Raw genomic sequence first — 18909 nt, 5'->3', positions numbered from 1 at the left:
TATATTCAGAACCATCCTGTACCATTTCTAGTGCTTAATTACTTGATGGTTACACTTTTTAGTGAATGAATGTCCTTCAACGGAAATATGATCCACGAGATTTTAATAAATGTAATTATTCCAATTGATCTTCGTGCAAGCTACGTATTCACCCACTAATGACTAGACAAAATGGTAGGATACATAGTAATTAACGAGAGAAATTGTCTCTCTCTGCATCAGCATTTTAGCACCAGTTTGTGATCAGAGAGCCTCTAATCCCCATCTAAATAGGCATGAAATTAATTGAAGCAGCAGTACCTTCGTTTGAAACTAAGAGCTCTGGTAACACTAGGCCATCTAAGCCATAATTAACCTAGAGAAAAGACGCCTCCTGCCTTTGGCTCGTGTTAGCTTGTGGTGGTTGGAAGTTTCAGGAAAATAAGAACCTAACCATTATAGAATTCTTGATAGCAAAGGTGAAAACATGTCCCTGTAAATTTTGTCTCTCCCTTATCTAAATTCACTCGTGGTACAAAATCATTCCCCTGTCCACGAAAATGGAAGAAGCCCCATCTTTTATCATGGAAAGGGCAGGAAAAATCATCAGGTTGTCGATCCATACCTTTCTCAAAGAGTTTCAGTACTTCACCACCACCCCAGTTCTTCTTATGCTACCTTTCTCGGCCTCCGTTCTCCTATCACTGGCCGTTTTCCCGTCTTCTTCTTCCCCGCCTTTTTCGATAATTCATGCTCACCTCAAATCACTTCTCCATGCTGCTGGAATTTCTCTCTCTCGGTTATTGGTTTCGCTTTTCAATCTGAATCTTTCACAAACCATTTGTAACTATCTTCTATGTCTCCCTTTGATACTCTCCTCCTTTGTGATCGCGAAAGCCTCTATAATTCAAGCTCTGAATGGCCATAGACGATCTCTTCCACTACCCTTTTCCTCTTTCAGATCGCTTTACAAGCCTCTCCTAATAACCCACCTGTGCAATTTGATCCTCAACATCACCATCAATATGGCTGCCATGAATACAATCAGAACTTTCGTGTTCTTATCCAACAATCCTATTTTTTTAATGGTTACCAGAACTGTTTTCTACATCATACTTGCCAACATGATGGTTGTAGGCAACTTGGCTTTGGTTGTGGCTGGGATGGAGAATTGCATCGGCATCTTGGCCATTCGTAAGGCTTTTTTGCTTAGAAGGGGAACAAATTCAATGGCTCTTTTGTTGGCTCTCCCTCTGAATTGTGGTCTAGCTGCTATTGAGGCCTTGTTCCGCTTCCGGGTTGTAAGAGCTTATTACCTTTACGAAAGGCTCACTGCTTCTATGGCCTTGGAGGGGCTTTTCGTTGCTTACTTGTATTCACTCCTGCTTGTCCTTGAAACTATTGCTTGTTGCTTGTTTTTCAAGAGCTGTACATCAATTTTTTGGACAGATGAAATAGATGGATACTACGATATCGAGCTTCCCAAAGAAGAAGACGAGCACCCCCTTGCAAAGTTAAGAACTTTAGAAGAACTTCCATGAATTGCTTCCGCAGTACTGCCAACTAGACTAGCCTAAACTCTTGTACTCACAAATGAAATGCAGAGTCCTGTGTATTAAAACGGACGGATCTTGTTACAGAAAGAACACGTCCGTTAGTTCAGCTAGGAGATTAAAAACAAGTATGTCACTCATTTAATCTCCATTTGTTGTTATTTATTTGTTGTAGAGGCAGCTCTTTTATGGACTCCAATTTTTTTCTTTTGCTGTTCCAATGGAGTAAAAGTAATTGCAAGAGCAAAAATGGCAAGAATACCATCATTTGTATGATATTTCATGTAAGATGAACATGTAAATTGTAATGAATGATAAAGAGTTGCATGCACCATTTTCTGGGGGTTTTTGTTGGGATTTTTGTGCGTGTGTGCGGGGTTTGTTTTCAATTCAATTAGAGCAGATTCAGTTTATGGCTACAGATGCTTATGCCAATTCTTTAGAGTACAGTCATCGAAACGCTAACTTTTTCCCCGAATTAGCACTTGGCAGAAACTGATCGATGGAGTTAAAAGCTTGGCTTGAGCCTTGAGCCATATCTGGCAGTGCCAAGAAAGAAAACCATCTCCAGAGGTCACACTTTTTGCTTGATGTCAACGTTGATACAACTATGTAAAACCAATATTCAAGAAGTTTTCGACGGCACCCTCCAATTTGTCACAGGCATTCACCGCCCAACTTATCATGACATGAAGTGATTGAAGTGACTATGGACAAAGCCTCAGTGCAGAACCATAAACTATATGCACTCGCATACCAATGCATTGTTTGTAGGGAATGGGATGAATCGGATGATTAATACTTACATTTGTGTATGCTGAAACACTGCTCGATCAAGAACAAGTGGCCCCCAGCTCTGATGTGTTGTCAGCTGAACATCAAAACCCCCTCACAAGCTCTCACCTTTTTGGGTACACAAAGTCGCAAGCACTTCTGCGGTTATACTTACCAAAGGAAGAAGTCTGAGTTATGGGCTTGGACAAGGGCTGACTTGACCAAGCCTGATTTAGGGCTGGGCCCTAATATGGCTTTTGGCGTTTTATCTTGATTAAGTTCACCCAAAAAAAAAAAAAAAATCATCAAATGGATTAGCCTCAGAAGTTTTCTTCGTTACTCTGTAATGAATAAACAAAGTACACAAATATTAGAAATTGACAAATTCATGAATTCTCTTTCTTTATGTTTGGATGAATCATGTGTCCATTATTGTTATAGGTCCAAATAAAATTCACACCCCCCTATACCAACTCTCAATATTTACACAGAATTTGGATGGTGGCAACAATCATGGGAGCCAAGTTTGTGGGGGAGATCTCACTTTATTTGGTGGAAGGTATGATGTTAAATGATTGCTAAGTAGTAGTACTAGCTACATGCATTAATTTTCCTATCAAGTAAATAGACTCTTTGTTAAGTGTTTATGGTTGAAGGTTGCCATCTTTTTAAGAGAATTATTTAAAAGACAAAAAGATATATTCAAACTCCAAACGAATAACTCTCGCGTAAGCTCTTTATAAAAAAATAGATCTGATTATGAAAAAATGTGAAAAATTCACCTTTTTTTTTTAAAAGCTTCCCAGTTTTCACTTAAAAAACAAACTTGTATTTGTTTGTTTTATGGTTTGCTGGAAAGCTACTCTCAAACATGTACAGTACATATGTGCTGCTGCCATGCATTTTCCAAACATCGAACAAGCCATTGCAATGAGCTTGAAATCACTGTTTTTTATGAATCAATTTGTCATGTCAACCGTATGAATGGTATGTCTTGCATACCGATTAACAAGTAGAAACACTTAAATGTGGTGATTGTAATAAAGGGTAATACAAAGATGTAAACACCAAAGGTGTGTGGTGACTGTAATAAGCTATTTGAAACTGTATTATGGTATCTCTTAGCGCATTGTCCCTATTATTATCTAAGCAAGGTATAATCTCACAGCATCATGCTAATCCTAGATCCACTTTCTTCTCGAGGATGCAATAATTCCGCTTAATTAAATGATGAGAGTATGTGTGCGCCCACGTGCTTGAATGTGCTTTTCCATGTTTACGGATCGGATTTCACTCTTTAATTTTCAGAGTTGAGAACTATTAAGCAGTCTCAAATTCAACGAAACAATATATTAGTTTAATGTCATATGTACAGATCCTGGTTTTAGTCAAGCATAAGAATAATTAAGTTATGTCCTAATATGGCTTTAATGTATTTTAACATCATCACGAGTTGTTTTAAGGAGACCAAAAGGAGGTAAATGGGCCCAGTCCCAACATCAAAATTCTCACACCAAAATAGATATTCTTCCCTTCTCCATTCCCAACGCAATATTCCAACTGAGATGAATTGCCCTTTGGGTGTTTTGGCCCTTGGGGTGATGAAAAAGTGGCGCAAATATCATGGGTTTGATTCCGAAAATTTAGGCTCTGTCCCCTTGTAAATGAGACTTTAACTATTTATCATATTAATCTACTTCAACCATAACAGCATTTATGTTGGAAAAGGGGAAAAAATCCTTAATTTACATATTATCAAATTGTCATAATTTATATTCATGATCAGATATATTTTAGAATAACTTTATATCAAAAATGACATCATATACTAAAATAATACATTTGAAACTCTAAGTATATTATTTCTTTTTGTGATTGGTCTGATTTTTACTATTACTGATACTCTCTATAGATAAATATCTAAGAGACAACACTCTCTATCTAAACAGAGACTCAACCTCACATTTCATAGAAAGAAATGACTCAATCTCTACAGATAAACATCCGAGAGACGATTTTTTTTTAATTAATAATTAGGAAATTAAATCCGAAATAGGAGTTGGATTATTGACTCCACACATGATATTTAAATTTGACAATTTTTATCACAACTTGCAAATCGGACGCACGAATACAATATAAAACTAGTAATTTATTATCGAGAAATTTAATATTTTATCATATGCAATTTAAATCCTATTTCACATAACAAGGCATCCTTATCTCAATAGATGGACCCAGCGAGGACGTCGGCTACTTTCACTGATCATACGAAGTCGATTGATATTGACATAAAAACAGGCATGTGAAAGTGAAACAACAATAAAAATTAAGCATTTATAAATATCTGTATCCTCGTGTTCACGCGTGAGTCTTCGTACGTGTTAAATAATGCAAACACATCATGTTGTCGTTGAAGCCTTTGCTACACGTACAGTGACTTGATGTCTAGACCTTCCTTTTGTCCCTAATCATATGTACAAGTTTGTGTTCAATTTTTCAAGTATTTTTTTTTTTTTTTTAAAAAAAAAGGAAGATGGAGAAACAAACGCAGGTGTAATCAGCTGTACTCTGCTATTTAGACAAGTTGTCACTGTATTTGGGCCATCTCACGACAACGTGGTAAGTAATGTGGCCCATGTTATCTCTCAAGGGTTGACCCATTTGAAATTTCAATCGGCGTATTTCCTGTAAAAAAAAAAAAAAAAAAGAGAGAGAAAATCGACTGATATTGGTAATTATTTTGTGAAATATTTAAGTTTAATCTATTTGGAATTTATAGTATATAAAGAGAAAGGATAAATAATTCCTCATAATATTAACGCCCCAATAATCCCACAGGCTTTTGGAATTTTCTCCCTCACTATGTAATTAATATATATATATATATATGTGTGTGTGTGTGTTTGTATATTAGATTGTGGACATACCATCCATCCTTTTTGTGTCCTGACTCCTAATCCCACCAAACTGTCTCCCACTATCCACTGGTTTTGAAAGATGTATTATTGTAGAATAATATTATACATTACACTCTCGTTTTATTTTAATCATAAAAAAAACTTGCAACCGGATGGGTATAAATTCATTTTTCACACCAGCCAATCACAACATGATACGTAAGGCATCCAACAAAAGAGAACGTGCATCTCAAAACACTCGATCCCCTCTTCTACTTCATTTCTACACACGTAAACGTCTCTCCCTCCCTCTCGTTCTTTCCCTCTTGCTGGACCAAACTTGGTCCTGCACCAAAGAAGCGACTACATCTCCATCTCCCTTCCTCTCCCACGGAACGCTACCAACCCAGAAAAGAATCTGTGAAAAACCTCTTGCTTCCTCAAGCCGACCAACCCAGACGCATCATTGGCTTTGAAGTCGAGTGTAGGTGGGGCTCATTTTTTCCCCTATATTTGCCTTAGAAGCTACTGTAGTACTTGTTTAGTGGTTAAAAAAAAAAAAGTTGTTTGGTTCATGTGGAAACGAAGGAAGAAAATGAAAAATAAAGCTAGGTCCAAGCTCGATCAGTTTTTAAAAAATGAGGCCATCTAAAAAAAAATGTTTATCTTTAAAAGTTTAAAGGTATGATCACCTTTTTTGCAAAGTAATTCGGGAAGAATTTGTCTAGAAATAATCTCTCAAATAAATTAGGATTGAGTAACGAAATGAAATTGTCACTCATGGAGAGTGTGTGGCTATTTGTTAGCCACGAATTCATGTGCTTATTTCACTCGGTATATAACACTTTTTATATGGACTGATTTTTATGCTTTGGTGGTTCTTAGTATGTATTGGGTTAAAACGATTCATAACTTTTTGACTTTTGCCTGCTATATGTCTTAACTAATCTCGTCTGCCGGAAACTTGTACGTGCCCTCTAACTAGTTATATATATAAGCAGGCAGGCTCAGGCCAGCTTTAAGTTTTCGTGAAGAACATTAGTAGCAAAGCATAGTGATGGATGTTGAAGGAAAAGCTTTGAAAGCAGATGGATCGAGTTCGAGCCCAAGTCCGGCTTCATCTAGGAAGCGTAGAAAGACTTGTTGTTTAGCAATGATCGGCACTACAATCGGCATCGTGATATTGATTGTCATATTGGCTTTCACGGTGTTCAAAGCCAAGCGTTCGGTGACCACTTTCACTTGAGCATCAAAAACCTCGACTTTTCCATCGACATTGCTAGGCTAGCCGTGCGCTTGAATGTCGTTTCTTTGGTGCAAGACCAAGTTTGGTGCAACGGGAGGGAGGGAGAGACATTTACGTGTAGAGAAAGGAAGCAGAAGAAGGGATCATGTGTTTTGAGTTGCAGGTTCTCTTTTGTTGAATGCCTTACGTGTCGTGTTGTGATTGGCCGGTGTGAAAAAAGAATTTATATCAATCTAGTTGTAAGCTTTTTTCTTTAATTATACTAAATAATATGTGGCATATTTACTACTATTAGATGATAAAGAAGTATGTAATAAATGATCATTTAATGGTGATAAATGTATCACATCTTATTTAAAAAGATGAAAATAAGATAATAGTATAATATATAAAATTTTCTATTATTATATTAATTTACACGTAAAGTTTGAAAAATTGTGACATCTTAAGTACATTACTCTCTCGCCTATTAATTGAGAGGGAAGAAAAATTTAGTACATTGGTTGGTGATTCATCATTAAAGTCAGTTTCCTGTTCTACGATTACATGGAATTTTTTGGGAGAGAATAATTTTTTTTTTTTCAATTACATAATGAAGAGTGCATGGGGAAATGATAGATAATGAATTTGGAATTCCTAAAGTTTTGTCAGACCTAGGATTAAAAAGAACACATAAAATAATTTCATGATATTTATTAATTATTTAAAACAATTCGAGAAATTTAGAATTTATTATTACTTTTTATATAAGGAACAAACCTTTATTCATCTAAAATGAAATATGAATACATAATTCAGTTATACTGTTATATCTAATAAAACTTGAGACATAAGAAAATCGGGACATTGACGACACTATTGTATTGTATCTTCCACTAGCCTAGCGTGACAGGCCAGCAAGTGAGCAGGTTCATTACCCTGTCTTCCAATATGAAGCATCTCGTATGCCTGAAATCTTCGTTACAAACACTAAATTTCCATAACCAAGGGCTGCAGAATAGTGAGATTTTGTTCTCTTGAAATCACAGCTTCAATAATAGATAAAGAGTCACCTTCCGTAATTAAATCATGTACACCAAGATGAAGAACCATGTGTAACCCCATAAGTGCCACAAGAGCTTCAATCTCATCCACTTCAAACTCACCCACTTCTCTCCTACTCAATGCAATCAACACTTCATCATTGTCATCCCGCAAGATAACCCCAATGCTAGCCGTTGCAAAGTTTTTAAAAATAGTCCCATCAAAATTCAATTTAATCTTATCCAACGGTGGAGGCTTCCAACAAAGTATTCGCTCCTTATGCATCAATACCTGATTAGCCTTGATGGTAATAAAGATTTCAACATGCCTAATATAATTATCAACAATCTTTTGAATACCACAGTCAGAATTTTCAAATAACAAGAGATTTTTATACTACCAGATATCCCATGAAATTGTGAGGAAATGAGAAACTATAGAATTAGCTTCCTCCATTAATATCCTTAACAAAGCTTGAAACTCCAAATTTTCATGCAGGAACTAAAAAAATGGAAGGGCATCGAAATTTCCATACTTGCCACGAATGTAAGCATCCCCAAATAACATGACTACAACTTTCATCTTGCATCTTAGATTCTTACATCGATCACAAGTTGCTATTGGTAGAGTAACTCTTTGCAACAAATTCAATTTGGAGGGTAAACTATTAGTAGATGCTCTCCATGCGAAATTCTTCACTTTATTTGGTAACTTTAAATTCCACAGCATTTGCCAAAAATCAAAATGGACTAGTGCATTGGAACATTCAGCTCTATTCTTTGTACACATCAAATTAGAAACAAAGTGGTAAAACTTCGCCGTGGACACCCCACTTTTATTCTCATTCCATACCAATTGATCATCATTTCTCAAAGATAAAAGAATCTTCAAAATCTGGGCAGCAACATATGGAAGAAAAACATTATGGATTAGGACCTCATTCCATGCACAAGAATCCCTCTTAAACAATGCACTAACAGTGGAACTTTCTTATAAGCTCGAATCAGCATCTGGAAAATAAGAGGACAACTTTGTTGTGAGCCATTTGTCATGCCAAATATTTATAGAATCACCTCATCCTATTTTTCAAATACACCTTGAGTGAGAAAGTCATTGGCAGCAAAGATACTTTGCCAAACATAGGATGGATAGTTACCCAAAGTTGCCTTTAAAAAAAATAGAGTGAGGAAAATACTTCGCCTTAAAAATTCAGAAAAAAAAAAAATGATTGAGAATCATACATAAGCCTCCAGTTTTGTTTTTCTAACAATGATAGGTTAAAAATTCCCAAGTTCTTAAAACTGATACCACCTTGAAATTTATAAACCCTCCCAATCCATCTTCTGTGCCATACCACATTGGTCCCACCAAAATCGAGTAAATATATTCTCCAATTCTTTACAAAATAATTTAAGTAACTAAAAATAACACATTGTATAAGTTGTTAATGCCTACATAACTGCCTTAATTAGAATTTCTTTACCAGTTTGGGAAAGTAACTTCTCTTTCCAACCTTACGGTTTATTTTAGACTTAGAATTCGAATAACAAATTGAATTTAGAGAGTTTTTTTATTTATTACTTAATAGTTAAGTAATTTTTTTTTTAATAAATTTGTGATTTTTATTCTTTTAAATGTTTAATAAACTTTAAAAAAATGTTTTAAAAGAAACAAAAAAAATTTGCCTATTCGGCAAGTCTCTCGGTGGCCTCCCTATCCCGAGCTGCACCACCCTTCTTTTATAGTGACGTTACATGGCAATTCTATTTCTGAATTTTTTTTTTTTTTTGAAAAAAAATACTATTTCGGAAGACATGTATGCAAAAGCAGTTCTGGACAAAACGTTGATCCAACGACCGGAAAATATGTTGTACGGATCTTTGTGAAACGTAAGCGTTCAACTTAAGATCAACGACATCAACGACAACCACGCACGCACACTCTCCTGTCTCTCCCTCCCTCTGTTTTCGGCAGCGAAATCTCGGACGGAAAGCTAAAGTCAAGGAGAAAAGGACGACGAAGAAGAAGCCCATTAAAGTTCGTTTATTACATTTCGTATTGGAAGGCATTCCCTTTCTCATCCGCATCAACATCTTCTTCTCCTTTCCAGATTCTCGTAAGAGGACAAAGTAGAGGAGGAGAAGGTTTGCATTTACCTTCTCATTGCCCTTGGACCAGACATTCTCGGACCCACCCATTTAATCTCTCCGTCCGTCTGTGTCGGGTTCTTGCGCTGGCGGGGGTGGTGTCTATTGCAGAGAAACGGAGAGAAGAAGAGGATCGCCTTCTTCTAGATTTGTCCTACGTACATTTGGTATGACTTTTCTCCATTATTCAGGTCGTCCTCATTCACTTTTCTGAGTTTTGCTCCAGCATTTCTAATTTCTAAGTTTCATATGTAATGGCGTCGATACTTTTATTCTGTGTGAATTTCTTTCTTTTCTTTTTTAGTTTTGTCTTTGAGTTTTCAAATATATGTTTTATAATCTCAGTGCTTGTAGATGTATCTGTCAATGATCGTTATTTTGTTCTTTTGTTTTCCGTTTTTTTCCCTAACTTGTTGCGTTCCCAGAACACCCTGTTTCTTATTGCATTGCAGCCTGTAAATTTTATGTTTTGCTAACTATCTGTTTTCTTTCGAGTTTAAATATACTTATCCTTCTTCTAATTGTTTTCTATTATGTCTTTCAACCTCGTCCGTGTTCTAAAAAACTCTCTCATTTTTCACTACTTTCGTTCTCATGCTGTCAATTTTCGTTCTTCTAATTGCACGCTCTTGATGTGGACAAACTTCCGGTCTTTCTCTATTTGTGTATATATATATTTTTATATAGATTTCCCATCGTTTTTATTATACCACAATGGATGTGGTCCCTTGGCCGCATTTTCTCCCTTTCTTAATTTATAGGAGTTTCTTCTTTTAAACTGAATAGGAGGGGACCTCTCAAGAACGAAGTATGAACTGAAAAAAAGAAGAAGAAGAAGAAGAAGACGAGTAAAGGACCTCTCTCTCAAAAACAAACACAGATTGGTATATTTGAAGGAAAAGTGGTGAATGCTTTCTGGGTAACATATTATGCATTTCGTTTTTTCCCTCAACGTTTGATTCTCTTTCTCAACTTTTTTCCCCTTTTCGTTTTTGGGCTGTTTTCCGCTTTTGAACTTTAGTAATGTTATTTTTTAGTTTTAGATCTGTAATCATTTTATAAATGCCCCCTGTAGTCGCCTTCATTTGTCTGAATTCTTCTCTGAATCGCCAATATTTTTCACATCATCATCTCTATCTATCACAAGACCCTAATGGATTTTTACTGAAGCTTGTTGGTTGATCCGACTTGGGAAGATTTTTCTCTACCGACTAAGTGTTCACAAGGTCATGAATTTTAGCGTACAGTGTACTAACTGTGTTTTCTAGGAATACAAATTCAGGTGGTTCCCTTACGTACATTTGTTACTTCGAGCGATTTATATTCTAAACTCCTCATAAAAATTTATATCCTAAGCTATATTGTTCAATATGCGGTACTAGTTGACTGCTGAGATATTATCTTTACTGGATTACGATGATAGATGTTTTTAACAATGCATTTTGTCAATGGAAGCTTTCTTTTTAACATTTTGGTTAATTCTTTCTGATGTACCGAGTTTTCGATAATTTATTTTTGTAGGAACATCAGGCTTCTTGCAAGTCTTTTCGGGAAATATTTGATTCTTATTCTGAGTAGGGAACACCAGGCTTCTTCCAGGAATACTATCATTATAATATTATAATGGGTGCTTGTGTGTCAACATCCTCTAGAAACATACCATCACAGAAAAAACACCAAAAATGCCATGGAAAGATTTCTAATTCAATCCCTAAATTTGCAAAGAAAAGGAATAGTTATGAAGGAAATCGGGTAAGAGATTATGCTGTTAGTAAGTTTGTTCACATGGACTTTGAGAATGGTGCAACAACTACTTGCAGAAGATCTGAGGTTTCCAATTCGACATTCCATCTCACCCAGCTGCAATGGCACCACAGTCAGTATGATGCGAATGGTGTGTCCTTTTATTCTATTTCCTCCATATTGGATGTCATTAAACCTTTTCGAAACCCTTTATCTTTTGGTGGCTACACATAATTGTTTCCCCGTTCCTGGTTTGAGATTTCTTGTTCTATTTCCATATTGGATGCTCGTTAAACCTCTTCCAAACCCTTTATCTTTTGGTGGCTACACAGGAATTGTTTCCTGTTCCCATTTTGAGGATTTTCCTCCTCTTTCTTACTTCTTTTTAGATGTTTCCCCTCTATACTTCCTGTATACTCGGCTACTACCATTTTTAATTTTTAATAAAACTTCCACTTATCAGGAAAAAATAATATTTAAAAAAAAGGTTATGGAATATAGAGAGATGATGTATTATTGAAAGAAAGGAGTCCATACTTCAATTTTATCATCATGCATTTCACACTTCAATCTTACTGATTTGTTTTTTTCTTTCTTTCTTTTTTATTGCTTAATTTTAGATTATGTATTTATGATGTCTCAAAATTCAAGTGTGATTACTTATAGTGGATTGTTGCCTATATAACATGCTTACTTCAATCACGGCACAGACAATAACATGAAACCGTTTTTCTAATTGTCATATTTTTTTTTCCATTCTGGATTATGAGTATGTGGCATTATGTTTTGCGTGGGTTATTGATTAAATGTCTTATGCTATTCTTAAGAAGGTCATATTTTTGGTACTTTTCAGCAAGAATTCATTTTTAAATTTTCATGCCTTGTACCTTCTATGAACCTAAAAAAATTGTACTTTTGTTTCTATTCTTTTCAAGTGTTACAATTTTTATGTGCTGTAGCTCTATGATGTAAGGAAAAGGTCCAACAACTTATGCTTGTCACGGTTTATAAACGTATGCATCCTGTTATTTAATCTTAGTAATTGTTTTGCTTTCCCATTGATGTCAATGTTTTAATGCCATTTATTTCAGTTTCTGCCGCTGTTTTATATCAATATATAAAAACAATGTGCTTGGTTTATAAGTAATATGACTTTATAAGTAATGTTGTTTGCAGTAATTTGCCAAGAGGATGCTTGGTTTGACTCAGTTAGTATTCTGGAATCTGATTCAGATGATGACTTCAGTAGCGTAAATGGAGGTAAGGAACATAACCAGTGTGCTACTGAGTTGGTGGACAGCATGATATGGGACACAACTTTTGTTATATTTTGTTAGTAAATGTTCAACAGACATACTGGCTAGGACAGTGGTGTGTTCTCCTGCCCCATGTGTTCTGCACCAATGGGATCGTCAGAACCTTGGGGCCAATAAATCAACTGCTTTTGATCTCCTAGATTTTCGTTTTTGTGCAATTCTTGGTGGTTTATTAAATTTTTTACTCGGCTATCTTGACAATGGTACAGAACTGACAATTTTGCTCCCCAACTATGTAACTTGTATATCTTATGAAGTATATGGACTGCACAATTGTCTGTGATTTGGCTAATTTATTTATGTTTTATCTTTAGAAGCCGCAGATGGATTTCCCTCTGTAAGCAATGCAATTGGGAACATATCTAGTGGCCAAGTGCTTCAGTTTGAAAGATCAGCATGCTTTATGGATAGTAGGTGTAACTATGAAGAGTACCACGAAAGCTATCTCAAAATCGATGGAAGTAAATCAGAGAAATTTCGTAGCCAGGGTTATGAGCTTTCTTGCTCAGGGAAGGCTGATGAAGTTTGCAGCAAGAGGAAGAAAATGTTGGATCATTCTTATGGAAGCTTCAAAGGTCTTCAAGAGGATAGACGAGATTCTGAAGAGAAAATTCAAGGGTTACCTCGGTTGGTTTCTTCTATGAGTTTCAATGACAAGATTCTAAACCCATCAAGTACAGGTCGACTGTCTCAGCGGAAGCACTCTGCAGTTTTCAGGCTTTCTTTCAAGAGAAGATCCTGTGATGGAGAAGAAACCATAGAACATTGTATGTGTCAAAATAGTTCAATTAAGCATTAATGAAGCAATATGCAATCTACTATTTCTAAGGCATGACCTCACTTTATGCCTTTCAATTCAATTAACAGTCCTTTGGCATGTTTTATGACAGGTTACAATTCTCCTTGAAGGTTTAAATTGGTTGAGATATATAAGATTGTATTTCGTAGTTTGCATTTTTTGTTTTCTTCTAATTACAAACTGAATTATAAAATTCCATCGTACAATTTCATCCACGTTATGAATGGGAATCTTGTTGTTGTTCTCTGACTCATGCTTCATGCTAAAGTATTGCATAACATAAGAATTTTGTAGCATTATAAGCAGAATTTTCTTATATATATATGCAGGTCAATCAAAAAAGTACATGTATCGTCCCAGAGCAGGACATACAATTCCACGTTGTGCAGGGGAGAAGCCAACCCCAGGATGTTGGTCTGAGATTCCACCCTCAACCTTCAAACTCCGTAGTGAAAGCTATTTCAAGTATGCTCTTGGGTTTATCTAACCAACGTCAACTGCATTTGTAAATTTGCGACAAGTAGTTATATTTGAATGTCTTTGTGTTTCCTCAATGGGTATATAATTTTTTTTGTTATCATATCATCTGTGCAGAGATAAGCGGAAGTCACCCTCTCCAAATTACAGTCCATATACTCCAATAGGTGTTGATTTATTTGTCTGCCCAAAAAAGATACACCACATTGCCCAATACCTTGAGCTTCCTAATGTGAAAACAGATGGCGAAGTGCCTCCACTTCTTATTGTAAATATCCAGGTACCTTTTTTTCCTTTCTAACTCGGTGAATTCGATTTTCTTTCGTCAATTTTGTATTGATGGTGGGTTGTGAACTTGTGAGGGTGTCAATTCCAACAGTGTATGCAGAGAGAAAAGAACAGTTTGGACAGTATATGGTGGTACTGAACAGTTATCATGCTATATTTAATTATCTCATCGTGCACCTTGCGACAGATGCCTACTTATCCTGCTGCAATGTTCCTTGGTGATAGCGATGGGGAAGGGATGAGTCTTGTGCTATACTTCAAAGTATCTGAGAGTTTTAATAAAGACATCTCTTCTCAGTTTCAGGATAGCATCAAGGTATTCATTTTGAATTGTAATTTGCTTCATGGACAGGCACTTTGTTTTTTTTTTTTTTTTTTTTTTTTTTTTAATGGGCTCATACTGCTTTTAAGCAAGAGACTGAAGAAGTGAATTCTTTAGTTTGTATCTTTTCAGCTCATCTTATTTATGGCTATGATTTTAAATTATTTTTTTAGTTTGTTGTCTCCATTTCTTCTGAATTGGTAGGTTCCACTACCTTCCCTCTTTGCGCTTTGCCTCTGAACCTATGCACCTAATTAGCCTTCATTAGGTTGGCAATTTTTCTTCCATGCATACACTCCTGGTAACGAGTGGGACATCTTACCTAAATTTCTTCCTATGTGTTATCTATAAATGCCTTTGCTTCTGTATCATTCCTGCTCTTCCATCTGTTTATGGATACCATACTGGTCCTCTCTGTCCTGGCCGGCAAAGTATGCTTTCCTTTCTTGGTTTTATAATATAATAAGCTGATGCTAGAGATTTCACACTCACTGACTGGGTTATACAAATTAAACTAGACAGCTGCTCTTAATAGATGTTATCTCTAATTTTGCATTAGTTTGAGTTCTTGGTGTTTCTCTACATATTGAGATCATCAGAATGCTCGCATGTTGCTATTCTATTTAATATTAAAGGAGCTGAAATATTGCAAAGTGCTGTGGACAATCTCTACCACAGAAAGGTTTTTAATTGAAAAGTTTAGGGCATTATGTGTTGATAACTTGTCCAAAAAATGTCACAAGGGTTTTTGTAACAAAACATAGTCTTTCAACCTTTGTGGTTTTGTTTGTACAACAGATCAGTTTGAGCTTTTCTGTTTATGTTAACAGAAAATGGTGGAAGATGAGATGGAGAAGATTAAAGGGTTTACAAAAGACTCCACTGTTCCTTTCAGAGAAAGGCTGAAGATCATGGCTGGTGTAGTTAATCCCGAGGATCTTCACTTGAGTTCGGCTGAAAGGAAGCTTATACATGCATATAATGAAAAACCAGTCCTTTCCCGCCCTCAGCACAATTTTTTTAGGGTAATGAATGAACTTTATTCACTCCGACATTCCCATTGCAATGCTTGATTTATGTTAAAATGGTCATGCTATGCAAAATTTCATTTAGGATAAATCTTATTACATGGTAAGGTGGGTATGGAAAATTGAAGTAGACGAGGCCTAATAGGATATATGATTTTGTTGAATTATGGACTCTCCATCATGGATAAATTACCGCCACATGAAATCATGGACTTTCTGTCAGCTAATGCTATGCGTTTTTGTTAGTATTTCTTTCAAACAATGAATTTCACTAGATCTTTTACTCCACCTTAATTCTGCGTTAAACTTTGTTAACCATATTCAAGCATTGCTGGGCTTCAATAAAAGTTAATGCTAGAAGTCTTGTTACTCAACATTACATATTACCTGTACAATAAATTTTGGTCCTAACACTGCCTATTTTGGCTCGGCTACAGGGTTCTAACTACTTTGAAATTGATCTGGATATTCATCGCTTCAGCTACATTTCAAGGAAGGGGCTTGAAGCATTCCGAGAGCGCTTGAAAAATGGAACTCTTGATTTAGGTTTAACAATCCAGGTAATTCAATAATCTCGTTACATAGCCCAATGTTGGGAATACTAGGTTAATGTTGTTTGGTGTCATTTCACAAGGAAAAACTGTATTCATGATCTGATGACAACGAATTTTTTGCTGAAACTCGACATTTGATGTCGTTGCTTAATCTCAATTTTACTTTAAACATGTGGTGGAATACCATGTACAGTCATGTGGAGTTAATATGTGTTACTATTCTCTGATACCTTGCTCGCTTTACGACCCTGTTTTAAGTTGTAACGCAGCTCAACATGATCGTGCATGCAGTATCCCCTGCAGATATTCTTCAAGCTTTGCCTTTATGGTTCTACACTTCTACATTTTGATGGATTTTCCTGATCTTCTATTTATTTTGAATTATTGAAATTTGACATTAGAAATGGGGTGAAGAAGAAAATCGGAAAAAAAAAAAAAAAGGGGTGGACATAAATAAAAGAAAACTAATCGCTCGGTTGAGTTAAACCAGCATTTTCCGTACTCATAGTTATTTACTCAAGCTTTGAACTCATTCTAACCTTGACATGCTCTTGACATCACTTTTAACAGGCACAAAAACCGGAAGAACTGCCAGAGCAAGTGCTGTGCTGTTTGAGACTAAACAAGATAGATTTCATTGATCAGGGTCAAATACCGACACTAGTGACCCAATGACTTGTATGAATGCTGAAATGCAGGGTTCGGCGTATAAATTTGATGTTGATGGACACGACACCTATGTAATTGGGGATCATCGGGATATCCATTCTGTGCGCACCCCCCCTGCATATGCCAGCCTTCAAACTAAAATCCAAAATGACAAAAGTGTTCTTGTGTTTAGAATCAATAATCATGCTAACATCAGCATGTTTGGGCAACCGTGTATATGTTATATATCGTGTTACTATGACTCTGAGCCTTGGCTTGTCTTGGAAACAAAACCCATTTTGGACAAGGATTTGAAATTGGATCACATATACTTGTAGACTACGGCTGCATTTGATTGTAAGACTCAATTGAGTTCAGTCTAATTTTAAGTTGAATCTAACATCTAATTCTCAAATTATTAAATTCATCTCAATTCAAAACTTCCTTACACGTGGGATCTACAATCTTTTTTAATTTAACACATTTTTATACATGAGACCTACAACCTTTTATAACTTTTCATTAAAAGTACTAAATTCATCTTAAAATCTAAACACATTTTAAATTCAGTTTAGATGGAGTCCACATAACTCTTTCTACTACTCAACTCACTATTATTCACAAAAAATTGAGTTCAGCTCAACATCTAAACGGAGTCTACCTCTCACAAAATGTAGCATTTTTAAACCTTGTCTGTCAAAAATTATTATGGACCCGTAAATACTGTCATTAATATTGGAAATGGTGACTAAAGATTATTTTCACCAAATTCTATATATTCCTATGATGAATCTTCATCCAAAAAACATATAAAATGTGCTGCAATAATGACTGAGTTCAATACATTTAATTTTCTATATATTCAGATGTTTAGAAATAACTATTACTGCTAAGCCATTTTTTTTTCTCGGTTTAGTAAAATAAATGGGAAATAACAGCAGGGTTTCATTTTCCCCCATTTTGGGTACAAATAGATATGAAGAGGCATTAGTGCTTTCCCGGTTACAAATCTTAAATAGACAAGTCTTGTACCGGTTTTTTTCTTTTTTGTAAAAAAGTTAATTCTACTAAAAAATAATAGTTTTTTTTTTACACTTTTATAGTGGGATCTTTATATATATATATATATATTTAGAGATTGTGCGGAACTTGTTTATTTGAAACTTGTATAAATTATTATTTTTTTAAAAAAAATATTCCTCAAATTCCGGCAAAAACTTAAAAGGAGACTTTGATCGCAAATTTGAAGGCCGCCAAGACCGCTCTACCTTTTTGCAGAACAAATCGGATTGTTTATTTCACTATTACTTATGCCCTATTTAATTTATTAGGCAATGCTACAAATTACGTTGTTATCCCATAAATATTGATCAAAGTGTTATGAGACACCGTCGTATTACAACATGAAATAATAATGAGATAGTGATGCAGTTTCTACATTTCTCTGTTTTTTAATTTATTTTTTCTGATCTGTATTTTATTTAAATTTATCTTGTGAAAAACGCTGTTAGGATTCATAGACAATCTGGACTAATGTGACTGTAATTCGACTAATGTGACTAACCTTATCCTGAAAAATCATTAGGTAGTCTCAAAATATGCAGGACGTAGTATTATAATCCTATCATAATATACTAATTAATTAAAATTACTTATGTAAGTATCAATTTTAATTAATATGACATCATGTGATAGTAGGAGTACTACATATGCATATATCGACAATTCTGAATAATTACTATCGATTACTAGGGTTGTATAGGAATTGACAGGACCAGCCACAGAAGTCCAAAACCGGATGAAACCGGCAAAGAAACGGTCGGTCGGCGATATAAAATCAAGAAAATCGATGCCCGTGGGTTCAGTTTCAATCTGAACCAAACCTAAACCATTGAACCGATCGTTCATATATATATATATATACATTTTATATTAAATGTATACAAAACTACGCCATTTCACTTTGATTTTAATAAACCCGCATTCTTCTTCTTTTTCTTCTTCTTCCTACATCTTCTTCTTCCTTTTGCAACTGCAACTTCACAACCCGCTGCTCATCTCCTCCTTTACAACAACATCGATAGTAGACCGACAAACTGCACTAACTCAAGC

At 35.4% G+C, this 18909-nt stretch overlaps 2 protein-coding genes across 9 annotated transcripts; both read left to right on the top strand.

Annotated features, from left to right (window-relative positions):
• The first annotated feature begins 231 nt into the window (after nt 1–231).
• On the top strand, nt 232–2712 carry LOC121249731. Of its 4 annotated transcripts, none has more exons than XM_041148513.1 (3): nt 298–1660; nt 2025–2105; nt 2196–2712. In XM_041148513.1, the coding sequence occupies exon 1, from the start codon at nt 540–542 to the stop codon at nt 1518–1520; it is 981 nt and encodes a 326-aa protein (XP_041004447.1). In that variant the 5' UTR covers nt 298–539; the 3' UTR covers nt 1521–1660; nt 2025–2105; nt 2196–2712. The 4 variants fall into 4 exon arrangements, with proteins under 4 accessions (XP_041004444.1, XP_041004447.1, XP_041004446.1 ...); XM_041148512.1 differs by having other exon boundaries at nt 2015–2105; XM_041148510.1 differs by having other exon boundaries at nt 232–1660; nt 2015–2712.
• Nucleotides 2713–9361: 6649 nt separating this feature from the next.
• Nucleotides 9362–17200, top strand: LOC121249727. Of its 5 annotated transcripts, XM_041148500.1 has the most exons (11): nt 9372–9789; nt 10409–10541; nt 11144–11516; nt 12542–12625; nt 12996–13448; nt 13810–13945; nt 14075–14237; nt 14433–14561; nt 15398–15592; nt 16033–16155; nt 16720–17200. In XM_041148500.1, exons 3-11 carry the CDS (start codon nt 11246–11248, stop codon nt 16822–16824), a joined length of 1659 nt encoding a protein of 552 aa, XP_041004434.1. In that variant the 5' UTR covers nt 9372–9789; nt 10409–10541; nt 11144–11245; the 3' UTR covers nt 16825–17200. The 5 variants fall into 5 exon arrangements, with proteins under 5 accessions (XP_041004437.1, XP_041004436.1, XP_041004434.1 ...); XM_041148502.1 differs by lacking the exon at nt 10409–10541 and having other exon boundaries at nt 9370–9789; nt 12999–13448; XM_041148498.1 differs by lacking the exon at nt 10409–10541.
• The last annotated feature ends 1709 nt before the right edge of the window (nt 17201–18909 follow it).

This window comes from Juglans microcarpa x Juglans regia, chromosome 2D (genome assembly GCF_004785595.1).
Source record: "Juglans microcarpa x Juglans regia isolate MS1-56 chromosome 2D, Jm3101_v1.0, whole genome shotgun sequence".
In the NCBI taxonomy this organism is placed as follows: domain Eukaryota; kingdom Viridiplantae; phylum Streptophyta; class Magnoliopsida; order Fagales; family Juglandaceae; genus Juglans; species Juglans microcarpa x Juglans regia.
Note: the sequence above shows the minus strand (reverse complement) of the source record. Positions and strands in the feature narration are given on the sequence as shown.